The following is a 19,058-nucleotide window of genomic DNA, read 5'->3' on the forward strand; positions in this document are numbered from 1 at the left end:
AATTCATCCTCGCTATAGATAAGCATAACGGTCATCCAATTTGACTGTCAGCATAAGATGAAACCAGTCCGACCAACCTCTCGTTCTTCTCTTACACAACATCGCCTCCTCTCGTCTTTCTACTATGTCCGGAAATAGAACGTGACCCACTGAACAAGAAAGGCGCTTAAAGCAGGAAAAGGTCCACTTGTTTCCGCCACGAAAAGATCCAGTCGACGTCAGCAGCTATGATCTAAGCTTCGTCCGGGCCATGTACGCGTTCACCGGACTCCTGCTAGTCCTAGCCCTGACGTACGGCAGAGCGGGGTCAACGACTTTGGTCGACGTCGACTCCGAGAGCGACGATGAGAACAGCGTCCTGGATTACGTCACCAATGCGACGCTCAACGGAGGCAATGTCACGGAGGAGATGCTCCTCGAAGCCCACCGGGAATTCGAAGGGCATTTTCAGTACGTCATGAACAGCATCCTCAAGCAGGCGGTGGTGTATTTGGTGCAAGGATCGGGAGAAACGGATGTGTCGCCGTCCTGTATGGCTAGTGTCTTTCGAACCGTCTTTGGATTGAAGAACATGGAGAGCTGGGCCTATAAGCGTAAGTGTATCGTCTGTTCTCACGTTCACCGCAAAAGCGTCGTCCGACATCCTCAAGGGCTGAGAGGAGAGCGAATTCTTCCATGGAGCGAGTTTTCTTTTTTTTTTTTTTTTTTTTTTTGCACTGAACTTCGCGCGGTAGACTGCCACGCGCATTCCGCTGCCAGTTGTTCGCCGGCACCAGTTCCATGTGACGAAAAACCAGCGGACAGCGTCAGAAAGTCATGCTCTGACGTCACTGTTGCCAGAGTACAAAGTCAAAGCTTAGTGAAATCAGTTGCTTGAAAAATGTACTTAGTGTCAGAAATTTTGCAACTAATTCCAACGGGCGTCCGAAAAAGTGTGCCCAGTAATATACCGAAAGGCATATTCACTACTGCGAAACGAAAACATGTTTCTTGACAGGGAACGTTCCCTTTTACCTTTCCTCTTTTTTTATTTTGTTTCTGCCAATAGCCCCCCCCCCCCCCCCCCCCCCCGGCAGGGAATGTAGCCCGCCATAGGGAATGCCCGCTCGCTGCAACCTTCTTCTTCTGTCATTGTAACCGTGTATTCACACGAGCGACATCCTCACGTAATATTTCAGTGGAAGAAAAAGCGAGAACACTGCTCTCACGGAGCCGAAGTTCCGTGACGTGCCTCGTTGAGTATTCACACGGTGCCGGAATATCGGGAGTGGCGTACTGCGCATTTAGCAGACTACACTTGGCAGACGACACCGTCAGCGTCTTTTCCTGCCGTCTGCTACGGAATGTCTTGTGGCTGTGTCGCAGGATATACTCCATACGGTAAGCAGTCTAGCGAAGGAACGACGTTGAGCATTCGCGATCACGTGACAGCAGAAAGCTATGACGTTTTTCGCATCTTCCGCTGTAGCATCGTTGGGAATGTTGCCAGTAACTTCTGCCTCATCATCTTCTTCCCTCACCACAACCGTTAAAGCTGTCACCGTAGAAAGAACACTGCCTTACAACTAGCAGTCACCTACCAGTAATCAATGACGCAACTATTCCGTATATGAGTTAATGCTTGGTTCACACTGTTGCATTTTCATGCGTTACGGATGCGGCGCGACACGGTTGTCATGACAACGAAGCACGACACTCCGAAAAGCACACGCACCGCAAGAGTTGAGCTCCACCGAACTCCATGCGGTACGGGCTACCTGCGGAGATGCAGCTGACCAATGAGCGAACGCGCTCCGCGCAAGCGCATCACTGTTGTGCTGTCGCGTGCTTTTCCAACGTTTTTTCCTTCTTTTCAGCAGAAGCGCTGCTGCTGCCATTTGAACAAGTGGCCAGTTTACGCGCTCTGTATGACGCAGATACGCTTCAATACACCTCAAAGTTTCGCCGACCACATCACGTTGCCCGTTCATGGCTGCCTGTGGAATGGAGACGTGGTGGAGTGGAGACGTGATTGGTCAACCACAAGCGTTTGACGTATCAAGAACGCATATGCCTGAACAGCGTGTCGTACGACAGCCGCCTCCGCACTGGATCCGCACCGTAACCGCAACGGAGAGAAGTTGTAGTGTGAACCACGCATAACTCTGCTACCGATGGATGGAGGCACGTGCCGCACACGCAACGCACATAAACAGCACACATGGAGTTCCCAGGCTGCTTACGAGGATGCCTTAGAAACCCTAGACATTAAAAACTGAACTTCACCGCATAGCACGCTTTGCGCCAAACATGGCCACGAACGATAGGGTTATCGCTTCTTCGAAGAGACAGGAGGCGTGTCAATTATATATCCAAATTGACACAAAATGGCGTACGCCCCCTGCTGTCCTCGAATCAGAAGCGACAACCCTGTCTGTCGGGCCAATGGTCGGCGCAGAGCGTGCTATGCGGTGAAGCTCCGGTTTTAGAGCGTATGTTGTAGTATTACGTACACTCTTAAAAACAAACTTCACTTCACGCAGCATCCCCAATGACATTGTTCTCGGACCTGATTTGTCAAAAACGGGAGGCGTACGCCTTTTTTGTACCAATTATGCGTGAATAAGCGGTACAAAGAAGGCGTACGTGTCCCTTTGTGAACAAATCAGGGGCGAGAACGATGTGATTCAAGATGATTGTTGCCTGGGAGCATGCTACGAGGAAGTTCGTTTCTTTCTTTCTTTTTTATAGTGTGAACCTGGAGTTCATATGTTTTGTTTTTTGTTGTTGTTGTTGTTCTTCTTGTTGTTGTTTTCGTTACCCGCTACTCACACTGCCAACCTTCCCGTACCGTACTCTGCGGATCCCTTAACCAGCTTAACTCTCGCCCCCCTCTCACACAAAATTGCTTGGTCCCTGGCCACATCCAGCCCACCAACGCTCTGCCCTCAAAGCTCTCTTCACCTTTCTGGATACCATAGAACTTCGATCCTTATTGTGAAGGGGCTCATTATTTCATTCCCCGCATCACCACTAACAATGGGCTACAGTATCGCCCCTGGCGATGGAACTCCCTTTCCATCATCTCGCAATACATGACATTCTTGGGTAAACATAAACAAGGCCGCGTCACAACTTTCGGTGCCACGAAGACTTCCGGTTCTTCCGCGACTAAGGACGCTCGGAACCAGCCAGCATGCAGAATGATAGCTTTCGCTTTCCTGATTTGTTGAAAATGGGAGGCGTACGCCTTTTTGTGGCAATTTGAATTGCCATAAGAAGGCGTATACGGTCCTCTCTCTCCTCAAATCAAAAGCGATAACAGTATCAGTCGCCAATGCGGTTGGCGCGGACCGTGTTTGCTGCGAAACCGGATGTCGTTTTGGCAACAAACCGGAAGAGGTGCAGAAGGGCACGTATAAAGGTGTTGTTGTTGTTTTACCCCCCAGGGCACGAGCATTACAAAGGCAGGATATGGCATACGCATCAACACTGAATTCAACTCGTTATTCTGCAGTACAAAAACGGTTTAGCATTGACTTCTTGGAGAATGTTTGCCAGTGAATTAGGATCCCATACACACTGTAAAAACAGAACTTCACCGCATAGCACGCTGTGCGCCAACCATTGATAGGGTTATCGCTTCTGATTCGAACAGAGAGGGGGGCGTACGCCTTTTTGTCTCAATTTGGATATATTATAACTGACACAAAAAGGCGTACCCCCTTCTCTCTCTTCGAATCATCAGAAGCGATAACCCTATCATTGGTGCCATGCGGTGAAGTTCTGTTTTTAGAGTGTACAACAGCTGTTCTCGATAGGCCATTCACCAACCAGCAACCAAATAAAGTAAACGGAACTTTTATTCTTAAGTGTTGTATACAAACGCTGCCGCGAAAGTTTCATTCCGAATAGAATAGTACCTTCTACGTGTATTCAGAATACTCCAGCGGGAGATGCGTATGACGTCATAGCTTTCTGATTTCACGAGGGCGCGTGCGCCCAACGTCATGCCTTTCCGAGCTCTTCTAACCACTGGGGGGGGGGGGGGGGGGATATGTTTATTAAGAAAAAGAAAGGAAAGGTCTCCACTAACCACTGGGATTATACTGCGGCTCAGCAACAAGAGATTCCGTAGCAGACGACAAGGCGATGGTGTCGTCTGCTATCTGATATTTCGGCACGGATCGAATGCTCAATATAAGACGCGGCGATATTCCACCTCGTGAGTTTTTCCGTTTTCTTTTTCCTTTTTTTTCTGCTCTTTCGTGCTAAAAAAAAAAGAAACAAAGAAAGAAGAGAAAGGTGTACACACGTCCCAAAACTACGGTGAGCTATACCAAAACCACTGGAAACATCACATATAGGGCACACCACTTGGCGTTCGTTCGGTTAAAGGTTAATTTATAACTCGTACGATCCCACTTTGCGTGCGTCGTTCGTGTGTGTGCCTGTGTGTGAGCGTTCTTTACAGCGCACCCAAATCTCAGCAGACACCATGAAAGCCCTTGCGGAAGACAGCGTGACTAAGCAACTTCTAGCCTGCCACCAAGTTGATGATCTCCTGGGCCTGATGTGCACCCGCAATCCTTTGTTGCAACCCTTCGTTTCCCTGTCAACGACACAGAAACCATACGCGTACAGGTTGGGACAAAAGTTTACGGAACACGCGAGCGGCGTATTTTTTCGTCGGTACGACACCCTAGCGGCTGGCGGAAGCGGGTGAGTTCACTGCTTCGGAGGGGTGCAAGCGTGCGATGCCAGAGACACAGCGGTAGTTCTGGTATCGCCTGGTTGTTTGGGAAGTGGAAGCTACCGCTGTGTGTCGCTAACAGCGTACCCTTCCACCCCTCCGAAACAGTGAACTCACCCGCTTTCTGCAGCCGCTAGGGTGTCGCACCGAAGAAAAAGTACGCCGCTCGCGTGTTCCGTAAACTTTTGTCCCAACCTGTACTGAGAAGATCATGCTGTATGAGGCCGTGCCTCCAAACACTTGGCAACTGGTCCAGCTACGGCAGATGGTAATAGAGACACAATTATAAGCCAACTCCTATAACCATGAGCACCCAACTAATGCAAAAATTAGTGGAATAAATCATATTTTGTGTGATAGGATCTCTTCGGATATGCGAAGGTTGACGGGTGCGCTGACGAAGGTTTTCAGGGACACCGAACTCGGCGCAAGTGAATGGATACTACATGCTGGATTCGTAACGCTTCTTTTTTTCATTTTTTTTTTTTCTGGACGCAACGAATGCATTCGTTGCGTCCAGATATCAAGCATAAGTAGATTAATAAAACATAAAAAATACTGGGTCTTGTGAAACATATGTTCCACGTCCGTGAGAACCGATGAAAAATGTGCTCGCACGCAACAACAAGCAAGGACGTTTATATTGCAGATGTTCTAAGAGTTGCATTAGATCAATATATTTCTCACTCTATTCGCAGGAAATCAGTTTTTCTGAACGCCACGTAAAATGTCACTCCGTCCAGTCTAGACACATTTCGACGAGACTATTTTTTAGGACATTAAAAACACAGAGAAAAAGTGTCTAGACAAATCTTCTTACCTTTGAACAGGAAATGTTGAAACGAATCCATCCTCTGTGGCCGCTGAATATGCAAGTGACCCTCTTTCACTCACTGCGCTTAATTTTCCGCGACGATTTTTTTATTATTAGTTTTTTCTTAATACGCGTTACCACCGCGAGGCAACTGTGCGCATGAGCGAGGTGCAGCAGGGGAAGTAGTGGAAGACAAGGGTGCTTTGTATACGTCGTGGGCTGGAATAAGGAGGAACCAGGCGGAGACATCCGTCTGCAAAGTATAGAAGATAACTGCATGAGACGCAGCCGGTGTAAGGGTCTGAACCCAGCATTTACCAGTGTTCAGTATGAACCAGGAAGTTCCCTAGGAAAAAAGTGGTGACGGTTGCTGATGATTGGTTTCATCGATTCTTGTGCGCTTGGTGGCTTACGAGTTCGTGTTTGTCCTTCAATGTAGCTTGCCTCGGCTAATTCCCGTTGTTTACCAGGAAGTTCCACATGCGACAGAACGCCGTGTCCACCAGGGATCTGTAGTAGCTAACTACTTGTAGTTAAACTACTGCATGGAAGTTAAAAGTGGTTAGACACTAGTCGCAAAATTGGTAGGTATAAGTACTAGGAAAACTTTTTTTTGCTTTTGTGCACTCTTAAAAATGAACTTCCCCACATAGCGCGCTCCTACACTCTTAGAAATGAACTTCACCGCATAGCACGCTCCTAGCCAACCATCGTCTCGAATGATATCGTTATTTGCCCTGATTTGTTGAAAACGGGAGGCTTACGCCTTTTTTGTGACAATTATGAACCGCATAAGTGTCACAAAAAAGGCGCACGCCTCCCGTTTTCAACAAATCGGGGCAAATAACGATATCATTCAAGACGATGGTTGGCTAGGAGCTTGCTATGCGGTGAAGTTCATTTTTAAGAGTGTAGCCAACCATCATCCCGAATGACAGCGTTCTCGCCCCTGATTTGTTGAAAACGGGAAGCGGAGCGTATTCTGTGCCGTGCATAATGGTCAAAATAGGCTCCGCCTCCCGTTGTCAACAAATCAGGGGCGAGAACGTTGTCATTCGGGATGACGGTTGGCTAAGAGCGTGCTATGTGGTGAAGTTCACTTTTAAGAGAGCAGTTAACTAAGTAGACGAAGAAAACAATGAAGAATGTCGAAGTTACAAAGGTATGCTGTATGCTTGAGAATGGAAGACGTAGGAAGCATCCAAAAATTTAGAAATGTATTACGAGCTTTCAGGAAGAGACTGTCTTCCATTACCTACAGTAGTTAGGCTACAGCGGGCTACAACTACTTCGCATTTTTTAAGAATTTGCGACGGGGAGTCAGGGGACAGTATCCAACGTGTTGCAACAGCACCGTTGGCTGCCGGAGGTATTGGTCGAGTTAGATTGGTTAGACGTGGAATGGAGACATTTACTGCCACGGCGTACAGAAGTGGACAGATGGAGAGAGGACAGCAGGAAGGAGGGGGAGGCAGTGAGATCCATGACGAAAACCCGAGACTGGGAAAAAGACGAAAAACAGACGACACAACACAAAGTCTCAAACACAGCTAAAGTTTAATGGACAACCGCACACTTTTAACACAGTGAGGTTAATATGCGTCGTAGGCAGACTTCAAGGGGAATTGTGCCGACATTCGTGTGCAAGGTCTGCCGGAAAACGCACGGGGATGTCCCGCAATTAGTTCGTTTACCTATCACACTGCGCTGTACACAGAACAAAGCTCTCAAGGTGTCACTACTGACTACATCACGTGTCTTCCGAATCGTATCGAATTTATGTCATCCACCCAATTGTATTTAACCAAAACGTTGTTCCTCTATGTGACGCGGAATTATCATAACATTAATTTCTAGTCTTGAGAAGTATGACGTCATGGTGTGCCAGATGGTGCCACCTTTCCGGCAACATTGCTCCTACGAGATCTGTCTTTCTTTCGGTCTCCTCACCCAACACTACCTAGAAACAAAGCGTGAGCGTTTAAACGATGTGACGTAACAATTAAGAGTCCACCAATCACAACTGTGCTTTCAGCGGCCGTATCTATGGAGACAAGTCGCCACCAGCCGCATGGGGAGCTACTGGTAGCCACAAAAAGCGTGTCTCTGAAATTGTCCGCGCTGATTGGCTAATACATAAAATGGCGCAGATACAGACAAGCTGGTGGATGAACTCCATATAGTGCAAAAGCCTGAGCGTGGGAGAAAAACACTGAGGGCACTGTTGTGTTCTTGTCCCCTCTGTGTTTCTTACCTAGGCTCAGGCTTCGCTATATGGTGATTGGATAACATACTTCATCCGTGTATTCACACGAGCGACATTCCCCAGAATATTCCAGCGGAAGATGTGAAAAACGTCATAGCTTTCTGAAGTCACGTGAGCGCAACCGCTCAACGTCGTGCCTTTTCGGGCCTCCCAACATCTCGTAGATACAGAAGGCCTGCTTAATGCCTCCTCTCACTCCTTCGCACGTACACATATAGCCAATCACTCTCCGAAGTCCTCGGTTATATTAAATGACATATCTCGGCTCTCAAGCTTCAATTTGAGAAGTACCAACCGCACAGCCAGGTCAAGAGACATGACTGAATCAGGGATCCCTTTTGCACCATTTCTCTTCCCGAGGGCTTTAGTACAGCAGAGGAAAAGTATTCCATGGACCTGAGTTCAGATTCAAGTTGGAGGTTGCAGTTTCCGCGATAACCACTTCCGGAATTTTTGGCAGGTTTGGCCACGGAATACACGTTACTGACGACAAAAGCAACGAAAATATTGCTTCAGTTTGCGACAACGTATTTATGCGAGCTTGGCTTCTCCGCTGTGGCGACACTCAAAGCAAAGTACAGCAGGTCAGTGCTCAAGATCGAGCCTGGACTGTGGGTTGCAGCGTCGAAACACCGTCCTCGTTTCGAGAAACTATGCTAAAAAAAAAGAATAGAAAAAAGGCGTTCGTGGAACCCAGCCCTCACCTTCCGATTTGAACAAGAGAGAAACTGATGTTCAGAGGCTGGAACACATAGAAGGGACAGACACAACAAAGCCTCAAAGTTTCAAAGCCTCAAATTTGCCTAAGAAATCAACGATGAAAGATGAAAGTCACTGAAAAGGTTAGCCAGCTGTAGGGATCGAAGCCACATCCGGTAATCCAGAAGATGTGGGTTCGATCCCTACAGCTGGCTAACCTTTTCAGGGACTTTCATCTTTCAACCTTCCGATTTGTTTCACTACAAGCAAAACCATGTGATGATTCAATGCTAAGTTTTGAAAGAAGCCTTCTAGAGCTCTGTCATGCATGTTGAAAAGCATCTACGTGTGACGTTTATCAATGCGAGGAGCACCATATAGGAACAGCGATGAACCACTTCAAAAATGTTGGAATTCCTCGAAAGTTTCGGTGGCCCGGCAGGCTACACATTGGTTACTCACAACGACGGCGACGGGACTCTGACCCTGCAAACGCGACCAACTGTTGGAGCCACATCTTTGGCCAGGTTCGAAGCTGTGTGTTACGTGATTGCTACAGTTGGCGCCTTGCAGTCGGGTAAGAGAAATCCGTTGCCGCGCCTCGGTCATGTGACTGATTATCGGGAAGTGATCGGAGCAGCATCGGGGTGCGGCCCTATATTCTTGGTCACATGACCGTCAGTCGGGAAATGATCAGGGGGACGATCGTCGAGGGACGATTTTATGTTCTCTTGCACTCTACTTCCTTCTTTCCCACACGACTGGGAAGCAGTCGGGCAATATCGCCCGTTCAGAAGTCAGCGCCCCATGGTCTGTGCTGCGTGGCCGCTTGTAACATGTTAGACCTACGGTATCTATACCATGGCGACTCACTTGTTGAGATGCCCCTATTAGCTAGATTCATATAAATAGAAGACGGGGTTTAGCCGATTTTATGTGAGCGTTATGGTTCAGTAGAAGGAAATTTAAAAATCGAGCAAACTCGCGCCCTAACGCATCTTTCTATGGCCCATCTCACACAACAGCCGCCATTTTCTCCTGTGTGCTCTTTATTTTCATTTCACCACCACGGCAACATACAGACGCGCCATCACGCGCCAACATATAGAACAACAGGACAGATGCATAGCGTCAGAATGGGCATGTCACGTCGTTTGTAGGCAGCGCCACTTATATGAAGTGATGTGAATGTCAAGACGTCACAAGAAAAAATGGTGGTGTAATGCCGTTGAAGATGCATTTGGTTCGACTTTGGTTGATTTTAAACTTTCCTTGTACATAAACATAGCGCCTACATAAAAATTCTCATAGGACTTCAGACAAACGGCGATCAGTTTACAAAGTTTGGGGAGGGACAAACGCCATCTTCTATTTTTACAATGCGATCGAAATGTGTAACCATTTGCTATAGACTAACCCTGTATAGTTATTATGAGAGTTCTACGCACCGCACTGAGCAGCGACATTTCTTTCAGCTAGGAACTCATCTTTGTGTTGCAGTGTTCGACGCCATGGGACGTCCGTCTTCCGGAACGCTACGAGGCACTGTGGTTGACTTTGGCGCGTACGACGAATGCCTGGCCATCCGGGTTCGCACGCGGTCTGGCAACGACGAGGCCTTCAGAGGTCAATACTGCACGGCCGAACTTGCGATGGATCTGCCGCCTGTACCCAATGATGAGATCCTGCAAAAATACCCGGACCTTTTCATGAAGGAAGGTGTAAGTAAATGTCGGTAAACTCGTTAAAAAGGCTATTTCATATTGGCTCATTCGAGTGTGCGAGGATCGATACAAACAGACCGCAGTAGCATGGTGCACTTCAGGATCGTAAAAGTGGGACAAACGTATTAAATGTGGTAAAATCCCAGAACTAAAAAAAAGGGAGAATGGACGAGACGGTGAACGACACAACAGCCGCGCTGAACTGCCAACCAAACGATTTATTTAAAAAAAAAAAAACTTGTTGTCTGTCGTTCATCGTATCGTCCGTTTTCCCTTTTTTTTTTAGTCCCAGCACTGGGGTTTTATCGCTTTTAATATCTGCCACCAACCAGAACAAATGATCTTAACCTTGTTTGAGACAAACGGTTCACGCAGGGCTGACTGCAAGTAAGGTGTTCTGCCAGTAGCGGTTTGGGTGCAAAGCGGAGTTGTAGGTGATGGACGCGCTCCACACGATGGATATGGAAGAGGCACAACCTGTCTTCTTCATGACGTAATGCATTAGAAACAGAAGATGCGAAACATCAAGAAAAGACCTTCCCGGAACAGCACCGCAAGCGGTACTGCCCCGACGACCTTGTTATCGGCCGCGCGTTCAAAGATGCGAAACATGTCCACAAACTGATGGCAACGCCCGCGCCAGTTCCACGCTGAAGATCTACTGAAGTGACCCTCAAGCTCTCGAAAATAATAACAAAAATAGTGTCGCCTCGAGCAAACAGACACCACGTTAATGATTCGGGTTTCTACATCGTGAGACATGATGACCATAGCATGACCCGATAAGCGACGGAAAAGACCCAGCCCACTTACAAGACTTGTCCACCTAACGATTCCTTAACGTGCGGTGGCTTCTGAGCAATGGGTGCCTCAACCTTAACCCGTTCAACATCACTCGTCGAAGAATTTCAGAAGCTTGTACGATACGTCCATGTTGTTGACACCATCGCCCGGTTTTCTGCTCAGTAAACGGTCACTTTTCCAACTGTCACGAATTTCCTGCCCCTTACTGCCTCCGCTTCAAAAGTTCACATAGTGTATGTATGGACACCTCGTCGGCAAGTTTGCGAGAACATTAGTGACGCGTTCAAAAGCACATTTCAGAAGAAGGCGCTACATGTTGTACTACAGGTTAGCAGGTGAGACTTGCCCTCGAGTAGCACTTGTAAGAGTTTCTTCGACGGCAGAAGTCGCCGACCAGTCGTCAACCCTTAGCGGACAGGGCTAGAGAACGTACTCCAATACCCAGATCCTCGTTTTCAGTGGCACATCATTACGATCTCTGTACATAGTTTGAAGTCTATAGGAGGTCTTCGGGGTGACGATGTTAGGCCGCGAGTCGTAGTCTTGTGAAAATGAAAGCCTGCCTGGTTTTGTGTGCCACGAGGCGTAGGATCACGAAAAGCAGTGATGCGATATGGTGATGTTCCGTAAGAAGAAGCGATAGCGAGGGTGAGTGTAAAGACGTCGTGAGGTGAGGCCAAACGTTACCGAGCATACCGATCCCTAATTATTCGACCCGTCTTCGTAAACGTCTTCCAGAAGACCTGAAGGGGCAACGGCTCACATTGCTGGGGTAAGGATAACATGCTCTCTATTATTTAGAATCACGTCTTTGTGTTCTAAAAGACATTATCGTGATGCTCCTAGTTCTGTCCGTGCGATATGAGCGAAAATTCAATAGTTGCACTTAGCGACGCTAGATAGTGCCACAAGCACCGCACTGGAGCAGCCCATGCGCGGCGCACAACGCAGGGACGCGGTGCAGCCTGCAAACTCACTGACAGTCTCACTGCCTGGGTGGCTCGCGGCACACTATCAGACCACCTGACTATGTGTTCTGGAGTGGCTGGTGAAGTAACACCGGTTATGCGTCCTGCATTTTACTACAAAGGATGGTCATGTGACGACCACCTCTCACTGAGGTAGCAGAAGACAAAACATGTCAAGGCGCAGCGAGAGAGATTCCTGCATGAGAGACTCCCAAGCAGCGAAAGCGACATCTTGCTTCGTTGCCTATGGACAAAGACAAGGACGTACAACAAGGAGCAACTATAGAGACAATTCCGCGTCGTATGTTGGAGCGGATCTTCAGTTTCAAAGGTTATTCGTGAACAGTCCACTTCGAACGCCGAATTCAGTTATGTGGTCGTTTCTGATTCGTCCATGATGATAAGGTGTGAGTTAAGCGGGCGTCTGTGCAGATCAGCTAATCCGTTGCAACCCTATGATCTCTTTTCTTCTTATTCTTCTTTTAGTAGGTACCAAACGTTCAAAACCTCCCATGAGGAACACGCAAGTTGTGAAGAGCGGTATGGCTTTGCACATGCACCGGTAAATTGCCGGCGGACTGCCGCTAAATGTTTGGCTGAACTGTTTTTTTAACACTGTTTTATTATTGCAAGCAATTTAATGCTTCGTGAAGGGTCATCGCCATGTGCTCATTTCCTGAACTTTCTGTGGCTATGAGGCCGGGTGCTGTCGCATGGCTTCCGCCCTTCCGCACAACTCGCAGCCCACAAACGGGTGCGTCGTTTACGTTCTTCTTCTACGCACCATCATTTCCGTTCTTGCTCGTCGGCACCCCGATATTCGGGCATCAGCACCCGTATCGGTGGCACTGCAACCCTGAACACTGAAGCGCGTGGAGAGACCAACAGCTTTAATATTCTTCTTCGTATAAGCGTCTGACGTCACTCCGCTCTACCCTCACCGACACCAATACGCACAGAGCTGCTGGCGGCACATCTGGTCCTCCCTTCGCAATGAGGCTTGTGCACGTGACGTCACGCGCAGCCCTTGCACGCATTGGAGCCACGTGACATGGGAAAACATGGGGATGCGTCACAGGCGTCTTACTGCGGGCCGAATGAGGCAGCAGCAAGTGTTTTTGCAAATTTCTCTCGTAATTGCATGCTTACCGCAACAACTCACGGCATGCCCTCCTACTGTAACTCCGGTATCGTAATATGTCTTCCAATGTCACGTGACCAAACATGACGTCACTGCACAAGCCTCATTTTCATGCCATTTCCACGCCTTCTCCTCCTCCTCCTCCCGCGCACTCTTTCCACGCACACTCTTTCTGTCATGGATGGACCTACACGGCTGCTGACGGTGGTTGTCCCTATATAGCTAGTACTTTATTATAACCTTGTTGCAGATGACTGGACACGTTGCAGACCTTCTTCAGTCGTTTCCGGTCCTCACAATGCGCGCAGCCCTCTGTGTGCCTTCTGAATGTTCCCTCAAGGACATCACAAAAGTCGTCACGCAAGGTACAAGTAATGGGTGCTTCGGACGGACAATGTCATTTACGACTACAACTGAGCGCATTCTCCAACAGCTACCAAGCAACTAGGCATGGTACCCAAGTTTGTGCATTGCGAGACCCAGGAAGGAGTGAAAGTCGACACGGTACAGCTGACTATTCTGTAAGTGAACTGCAGCGAACCTGCACAGCCGCAGTGATGGTCCGCACTCTAAAAGCAGAACTTCACCACATAGCACGGTGAAGGCCAACCACTGCACAGAATGATACATTTTCGTACATTGGGCAGACGCCGTTTTTTTAAACTGGATAAGTGTTCCAAAAGGCGTACGCCTCCCGTTCTTAACCAGTCAGGGGCAGAACGATGTCAGTCGGGATGGTGATTGGCTAAGAGCGTGCTATGTGGTGAGGTTCTGATTTTAGAGTGCACCGAAACGGTGTCAAGGGACCTGCTGCTACCTTGCAGAATACACGCACTCATGTAAAAATGCGTAAAGTGAGCATCAAGGTTGCGGTATGCAGAACAGCAGTAAAAACCGGGACTGGTGTACTTAAAAAGGGGGATGCTCTTCATCAGAAAAAAGGGGGAACAGGAAGCTAGTGCCAGAGGATGTTAAACATACCGTCCAGCCCGCTAGGGGGCTGCACGTGAACGTGTTAACTAGGGCAGCATGTATAACACCGGTCGACAGGTGGATAGAAGCCTAGAACCAGTCTTTCGTTCAGGCCCGTTGGATGGGTAGCGTTCAGATAATGTTTCAGGCGACTGTCTTCTCGTTTTCGCGCGTATACAGAACAACCTTCGCGGAAGCAAGGCACCCGTGTCGTACCACACCGCAGAAAGTACAAATGCCAATCTCGGCAACTTACGCTGAAGGCTCATTCACACATGCGTTTCAAAAAGCGGCGCCGCCTCAGCGTTCGCGGCCGAGAGGAGCCTGTCACACATAGTCGAGCCGCCAGCCTGCAAACGCGTTTCGTTGTTGTCGCTATGCGTCAAGATTGTACCGACACTTCTTGTGCTGTTCGTCCAAATCAACAATGCGAAGCATTTCTGCTCGCATCATCAATCCTCAGAACGACAGACGTGACTCAATATAATACAGACGCATAGAAAAAACGGCAGAAGAAGCGAGACACATATTTATCGGCCGCCGATCAACACACATGATCAGGTCGTATTTATTTTCGTTGATTCTGTGGTTCGCGCAAATTCGCAGCTTGTCGTTGACAGCTTTGGCAATAAACAACTTTTAGTTAGCAATGAATCCACTTACACGGTCGCATCAGACACATACACACGCACGCACAAAAGGACAAAAAATCCCGCTTGGTGTCGTGTTGGGAGGCCCGCCGGCTCCAAAGAAAACCACTTCCGCCCCTCCGGAGGCGCTCCGATCGGCCGGATGGAGAGTATTCGCGTTTGTGCTCTCCGAAGCTGCAGCACAGTGCGGTTCTCGAAAAGCGGCTGGAAACGGCTCGCATCCGCCGCTTCAGTCGCAGAGGACGCGGCGCCACCTCAAGAAACGCATGTGTGAATGAGCCTTGACAGTCGCCAGACTCAGGTTCTAGCCTCTATAAATGTTCAATAAATTTTCTCCTCGCGAAATGAAAGCTGACACAAAAGGGGAGGGATTCATCCGTGTCAACAACCGCTGCACAACACGAGACACAGAAGCACACGTGACAAGCGCTTACTTAGCCACTGACTCGTTTCGTTCATCATTTCGAGATTCATCCGCCGCATGGTTCGTGATTCATGATCGATAAAAAAAAACGCAATTTACGCTCTCCCTCTTCCACTCAAGGAGGCTGACAATTCCGAGCGGTCTCTCATTGGTCTCCTGAAACAATTTTTCCAATCATCGCGGGAGATCGTTCGAGGAGACCAATCTCAGGCTTCTTGCTCAGGAGCGGAAGAGGGAAAGCGGTTCGTTTTTTTTTTTTTTTTTTTCTGGCTCATAAATCACGAATGAATGGAGCAGATGAGTACCGTTCCTTTCGCGTTCGTGTCAAGGCAACAGAATCTTTCATTCCACGAGGAGGAACTTTTACACTTAGGCACCCTTTAAGAAATGAGCTTGATAGATAGTTGGAGAAACGATGGGCCGTAATGGCAAAACATGTCTGCGTCTCCTTAGAGTAAACGGTTTCTGTCGTAGCCATGCGCTTAAACTAGTACAGAAGTCATGTTTAACACCCTGTTTTCTTTTTATAAAACTGTTAAGAAGCCAATAAAATGCACCGTGAGAAGTAATTTACCCCACAAAGTCTTAATTATCGCAGAAAGTGAATTTAAAGTACGACGCAAAAAGCGATTGCGCGCAACGGTTACGGAGAACAGTACCAGCCTGTGACCTTGCGCTGACGCTACACCGTCCGCGCTCGCCGATTGGTTCAGAGCATCGCCTGCTACTCGGCTGTTCAGGGCTCTGAAGAAACACTGCACACAGGGCAACTCCGGCGGGACAATGAAATCCTCCGTGCCCACGATCACCCGTTCAATTCCTAATCCCCCTCGAGATTACAGGTTTACCGACTGCAAAGAAAGAAGGCCCTGGCGCACAAAAAAAAAAAAAAAAAGGAAGACAGGCGCTGACCTCAACTGACCGCGCAGAAGTCACGCCGTCATTGGGAGTCCTTGTCCTCCTTGTTACACTCCGGGGCGGGGGGGGGGGGGCGAGTCGATAGTGAATGAGCGCGGCTGTGTTTGTGTACCTTTTTTCTGAGAAAAAAAAATGCACACATCAAAGCCTTTTGTGCTGTTCAACAAGTTGACGCATATATACTTTCATCAGGTGTTTGAAACTCAAAATATTTTCGATTGCCCTCTGTACACCTTTAATGTTTTCAACGTTGACGTTGCAGATCGCTGTTTGCAGTCATGACGTGCTTGGTGGCGGCTGGAACAGCACTGGAAGCTTTTCGCTCCTCTTTCTACACTGAATCCAAAGCTTCACAGGCAGGTACGGTAATAAATCACCCATGATACGGACACATCAAGCTGCGCTCGAAAAGTACGTAAATTCAAGGAGGCCGCTTTTGTCGCAATTGAATTCTGCAGTCTTCCCGGCAGCTCTGTCTTCTGATTTGCTGAGCACGAGGGGTTGTACGCCACTCCAGGGGTGTAAGGGCTTTGCGTGCTGGCCATATCACGTCGAGACTGGGTGGTACCCCGGGGTTCGAATCTCGATGCCGGCTGTGCTGTCTGATGTTTTTCTTTTCTTTTCCTCGGAAGCTGTCAGACATATCGGCACAGTTCCCTTAGAAGTCGGCCCAGGATGCACATTCCCCCAGAGCATGAAGGGAATTGCCTGAGGGCGAGAGTCGACGATATTTCGAACAGAGACTGTTCTTCAGCAAAAGAAGCACCGTGGACGGTGCCCAAAAGAGGCACCGTCCAGGATGCTTCTTCTGGGCACCGTCCATGAACCGGTAAAGAAGTCTTACTTCCTTACCGGTTCTTGGGTCGCTGGATTTCTACCAGTCTACATTCCCCCAGAGCGTTAGTTGTGACGTTGCCTACCTCTGCTATAGGCCGACAATCGCGATCTCTCAGCAATACCACCACCACCAGGGGTTTGTAACGCTTTACGTTTCTGTAAAGCGTTACAAAAAAAAGGCGTACGCACCCAGTTTTCAACAGTCGGAAGACAGAACGATCTCCTTCTGAATGTCGACTGGCCACCGTGCTATGCGGTCAAGTTCTGTAGGTACACTCGATATATATACTTGGTACGTGCAGGTCACTTGACAAACTTCATGCTGTGCTTTTCCCTTGGGCAAAACGGTCGACGCTTACTGCCCAAGGAAGGCACCGAATCTGACCGCTTCTCGTGCCTGCACGGCATCTCGACGTTGTCAATCTTCTGGATTATCTTCAGTCACACGTACAGCCTGTACGAGATGACTGCCTTCCGTAAGTCAATGTTCACTTTGCTACGACCTGCCAAACGTAAGTTATGGCGTTTTGTTGATGGTGGTCTGAGGCATGCCAGCATCCAGGCTGTGTAGCGGCGACCAGTGATTCCACCGTGTATTTCTAGGACCTGCCCGGTTCGTGTTTGAATCCGTAAAGAGGTTCTCGTCCCAAGGTGTTTCCAACTACACTGTTGCAGCAGAAACTTTCTTTCTAATTACGTAGGTATTCTACCATCCTTTATTAGCCACTTGGAGTGAAGGCTCACCTATTGTTACAATATAACCGAACGGGTGCTCGTTTTGACTTTGGTGAACCCCTATAGAAGTCAAGTGCGATATTGTAGACTATTGATGTCTTTGAAGGGATAGTTTGCTTTCCAAAGATAAATAATTCCAGATGTTTTTTTTTATTCCGCAGGAATTGCAACTTCACTTCTCGCAATCTGCAGGGATAATAATTTATTACCGGCTTCATAAATCATTGCGAAGACACGGTTTGAAATTCCCGCGCGGAGAGACGTAGGCATTGCGTCAGTGTGACGACACAGGGGCGTTCCCTTTCACCTGGTCTCACCTGTATCAATGATTTGCTTCCGCTCCTGTCGCGGAACTCTTTGCGTCCCGCAGCGGATAATGCGTGAGGAAGAAGTGTGGGAGAGGACGTTTACACGTGGTCATCCTGGCGGAACGTCACAGAAGCGTCACGCAAGCAAAGGAGGAGGTTATGCGACTTGCTCCTCCGCGTGGGTGCAATACCGCTGCAAGACCTCATGGCAAATACGTCTGCAAATACGTTGGCTAAGAGCAAAGGCTCGTGGGAGAGTTCCTTGGTGTCCCACGCTGCCGACAGACAGTTTACTTGAATTACGCTGCTGGCCGAACTTTCCCTTAAGTGACATCGAGACATACTTCTGTCAGCAGACAATGTTTTCTTTCTGCAAAAGCTTCCCACGGTACATCGACTTATAGAACATCGGTTTATAATCGCAACAAACTATAGTCACGCACGATTATCGGAGAGCACCAATGCTTTCAATCTCTCCCAAAACAGCACTACCAAATTAGCAGCCCGTCGAAACGCCGTGGGTTGGAGTGCTTGAATTCGAGTCACGGAATCTTGATTGAACTTGTCTTGACGAGATGTCCTCTTTATTCCATCAATTTTTCTCAGAGGTTTTCTTCTGGCCAAGAGGATCCTGGGGTACAACAAAAATCTCAGCAGCGTGAAGTTCTACCTATCCCACATTCTGTACAGACTCTTCAGGTGCATTACATTTCTTCCTCAGCTATGCCAGCGGGTAGTCTGACCTGGTGCAATATCTTCTGTTTCGTGCGCCCCATACACAAAATGATAACAGCACAGCTCGTGTATCTCAGATTCCTACCTGCAACCATGGCTACAGTTGGAGTGTTCTACCTTTTCCCCTTCTTCACCTCTGGACCAATATTCCAAGAAAAGTTCGACGTGGAAAAACAGAGGTGCGACAGGCACTGGTGGACGATCCTCGCGCAGTGGAACAACTTTCTTCAGTATGAGGATGCGGTGAGTGCGCGCAAATTGCGGAGGAACATAACGCAGAGGCAACGGTAAGGTTGGCAGAAGCGTTCCAGCGACAAGAAGTGACATCTCG

General features: G+C 48.4%; 1 protein-coding gene across 1 annotated transcript in view; it reads left to right on the forward strand.

The window, feature by feature from the left end:
• The first annotated feature begins 250 nt into the window (after nt 1-250).
• The window catches only part of LOC135369417 (nose resistant to fluoxetine protein 6-like), a 33,818-nt gene continuing 15,010 nt past the window's right edge, over nt 251-19,058 (forward strand). Inside the window, exons 1-8 of the mRNA XM_064603009.1 lie at nt 251-593; nt 10,012-10,232; nt 13,399-13,513; nt 13,582-13,669; nt 16,375-16,472; nt 17,252-17,461; nt 17,553-17,646; nt 18,805-18,970. Of these exons, the coding sequence (XP_064459079.1) occupies nt 251-593; nt 10,012-10,232; nt 13,399-13,513; nt 13,582-13,669; nt 16,375-16,472; nt 17,252-17,461; nt 17,553-17,646; nt 18,805-18,970 (1,335 nt within the window). The remainder of the gene's footprint in view (nt 594-10,011; nt 10,233-13,398; nt 13,514-13,581; nt 13,670-16,374; nt 16,473-17,251; nt 17,462-17,552; nt 17,647-18,804; nt 18,971-19,058) is intronic.

This window comes from Ornithodoros turicata, chromosome 9 (genome assembly GCF_037126465.1).
Source record: "Ornithodoros turicata isolate Travis chromosome 9, ASM3712646v1, whole genome shotgun sequence".
NCBI lineage: Eukaryota > Metazoa > Arthropoda > Arachnida > Ixodida > Argasidae > Ornithodoros > Ornithodoros turicata.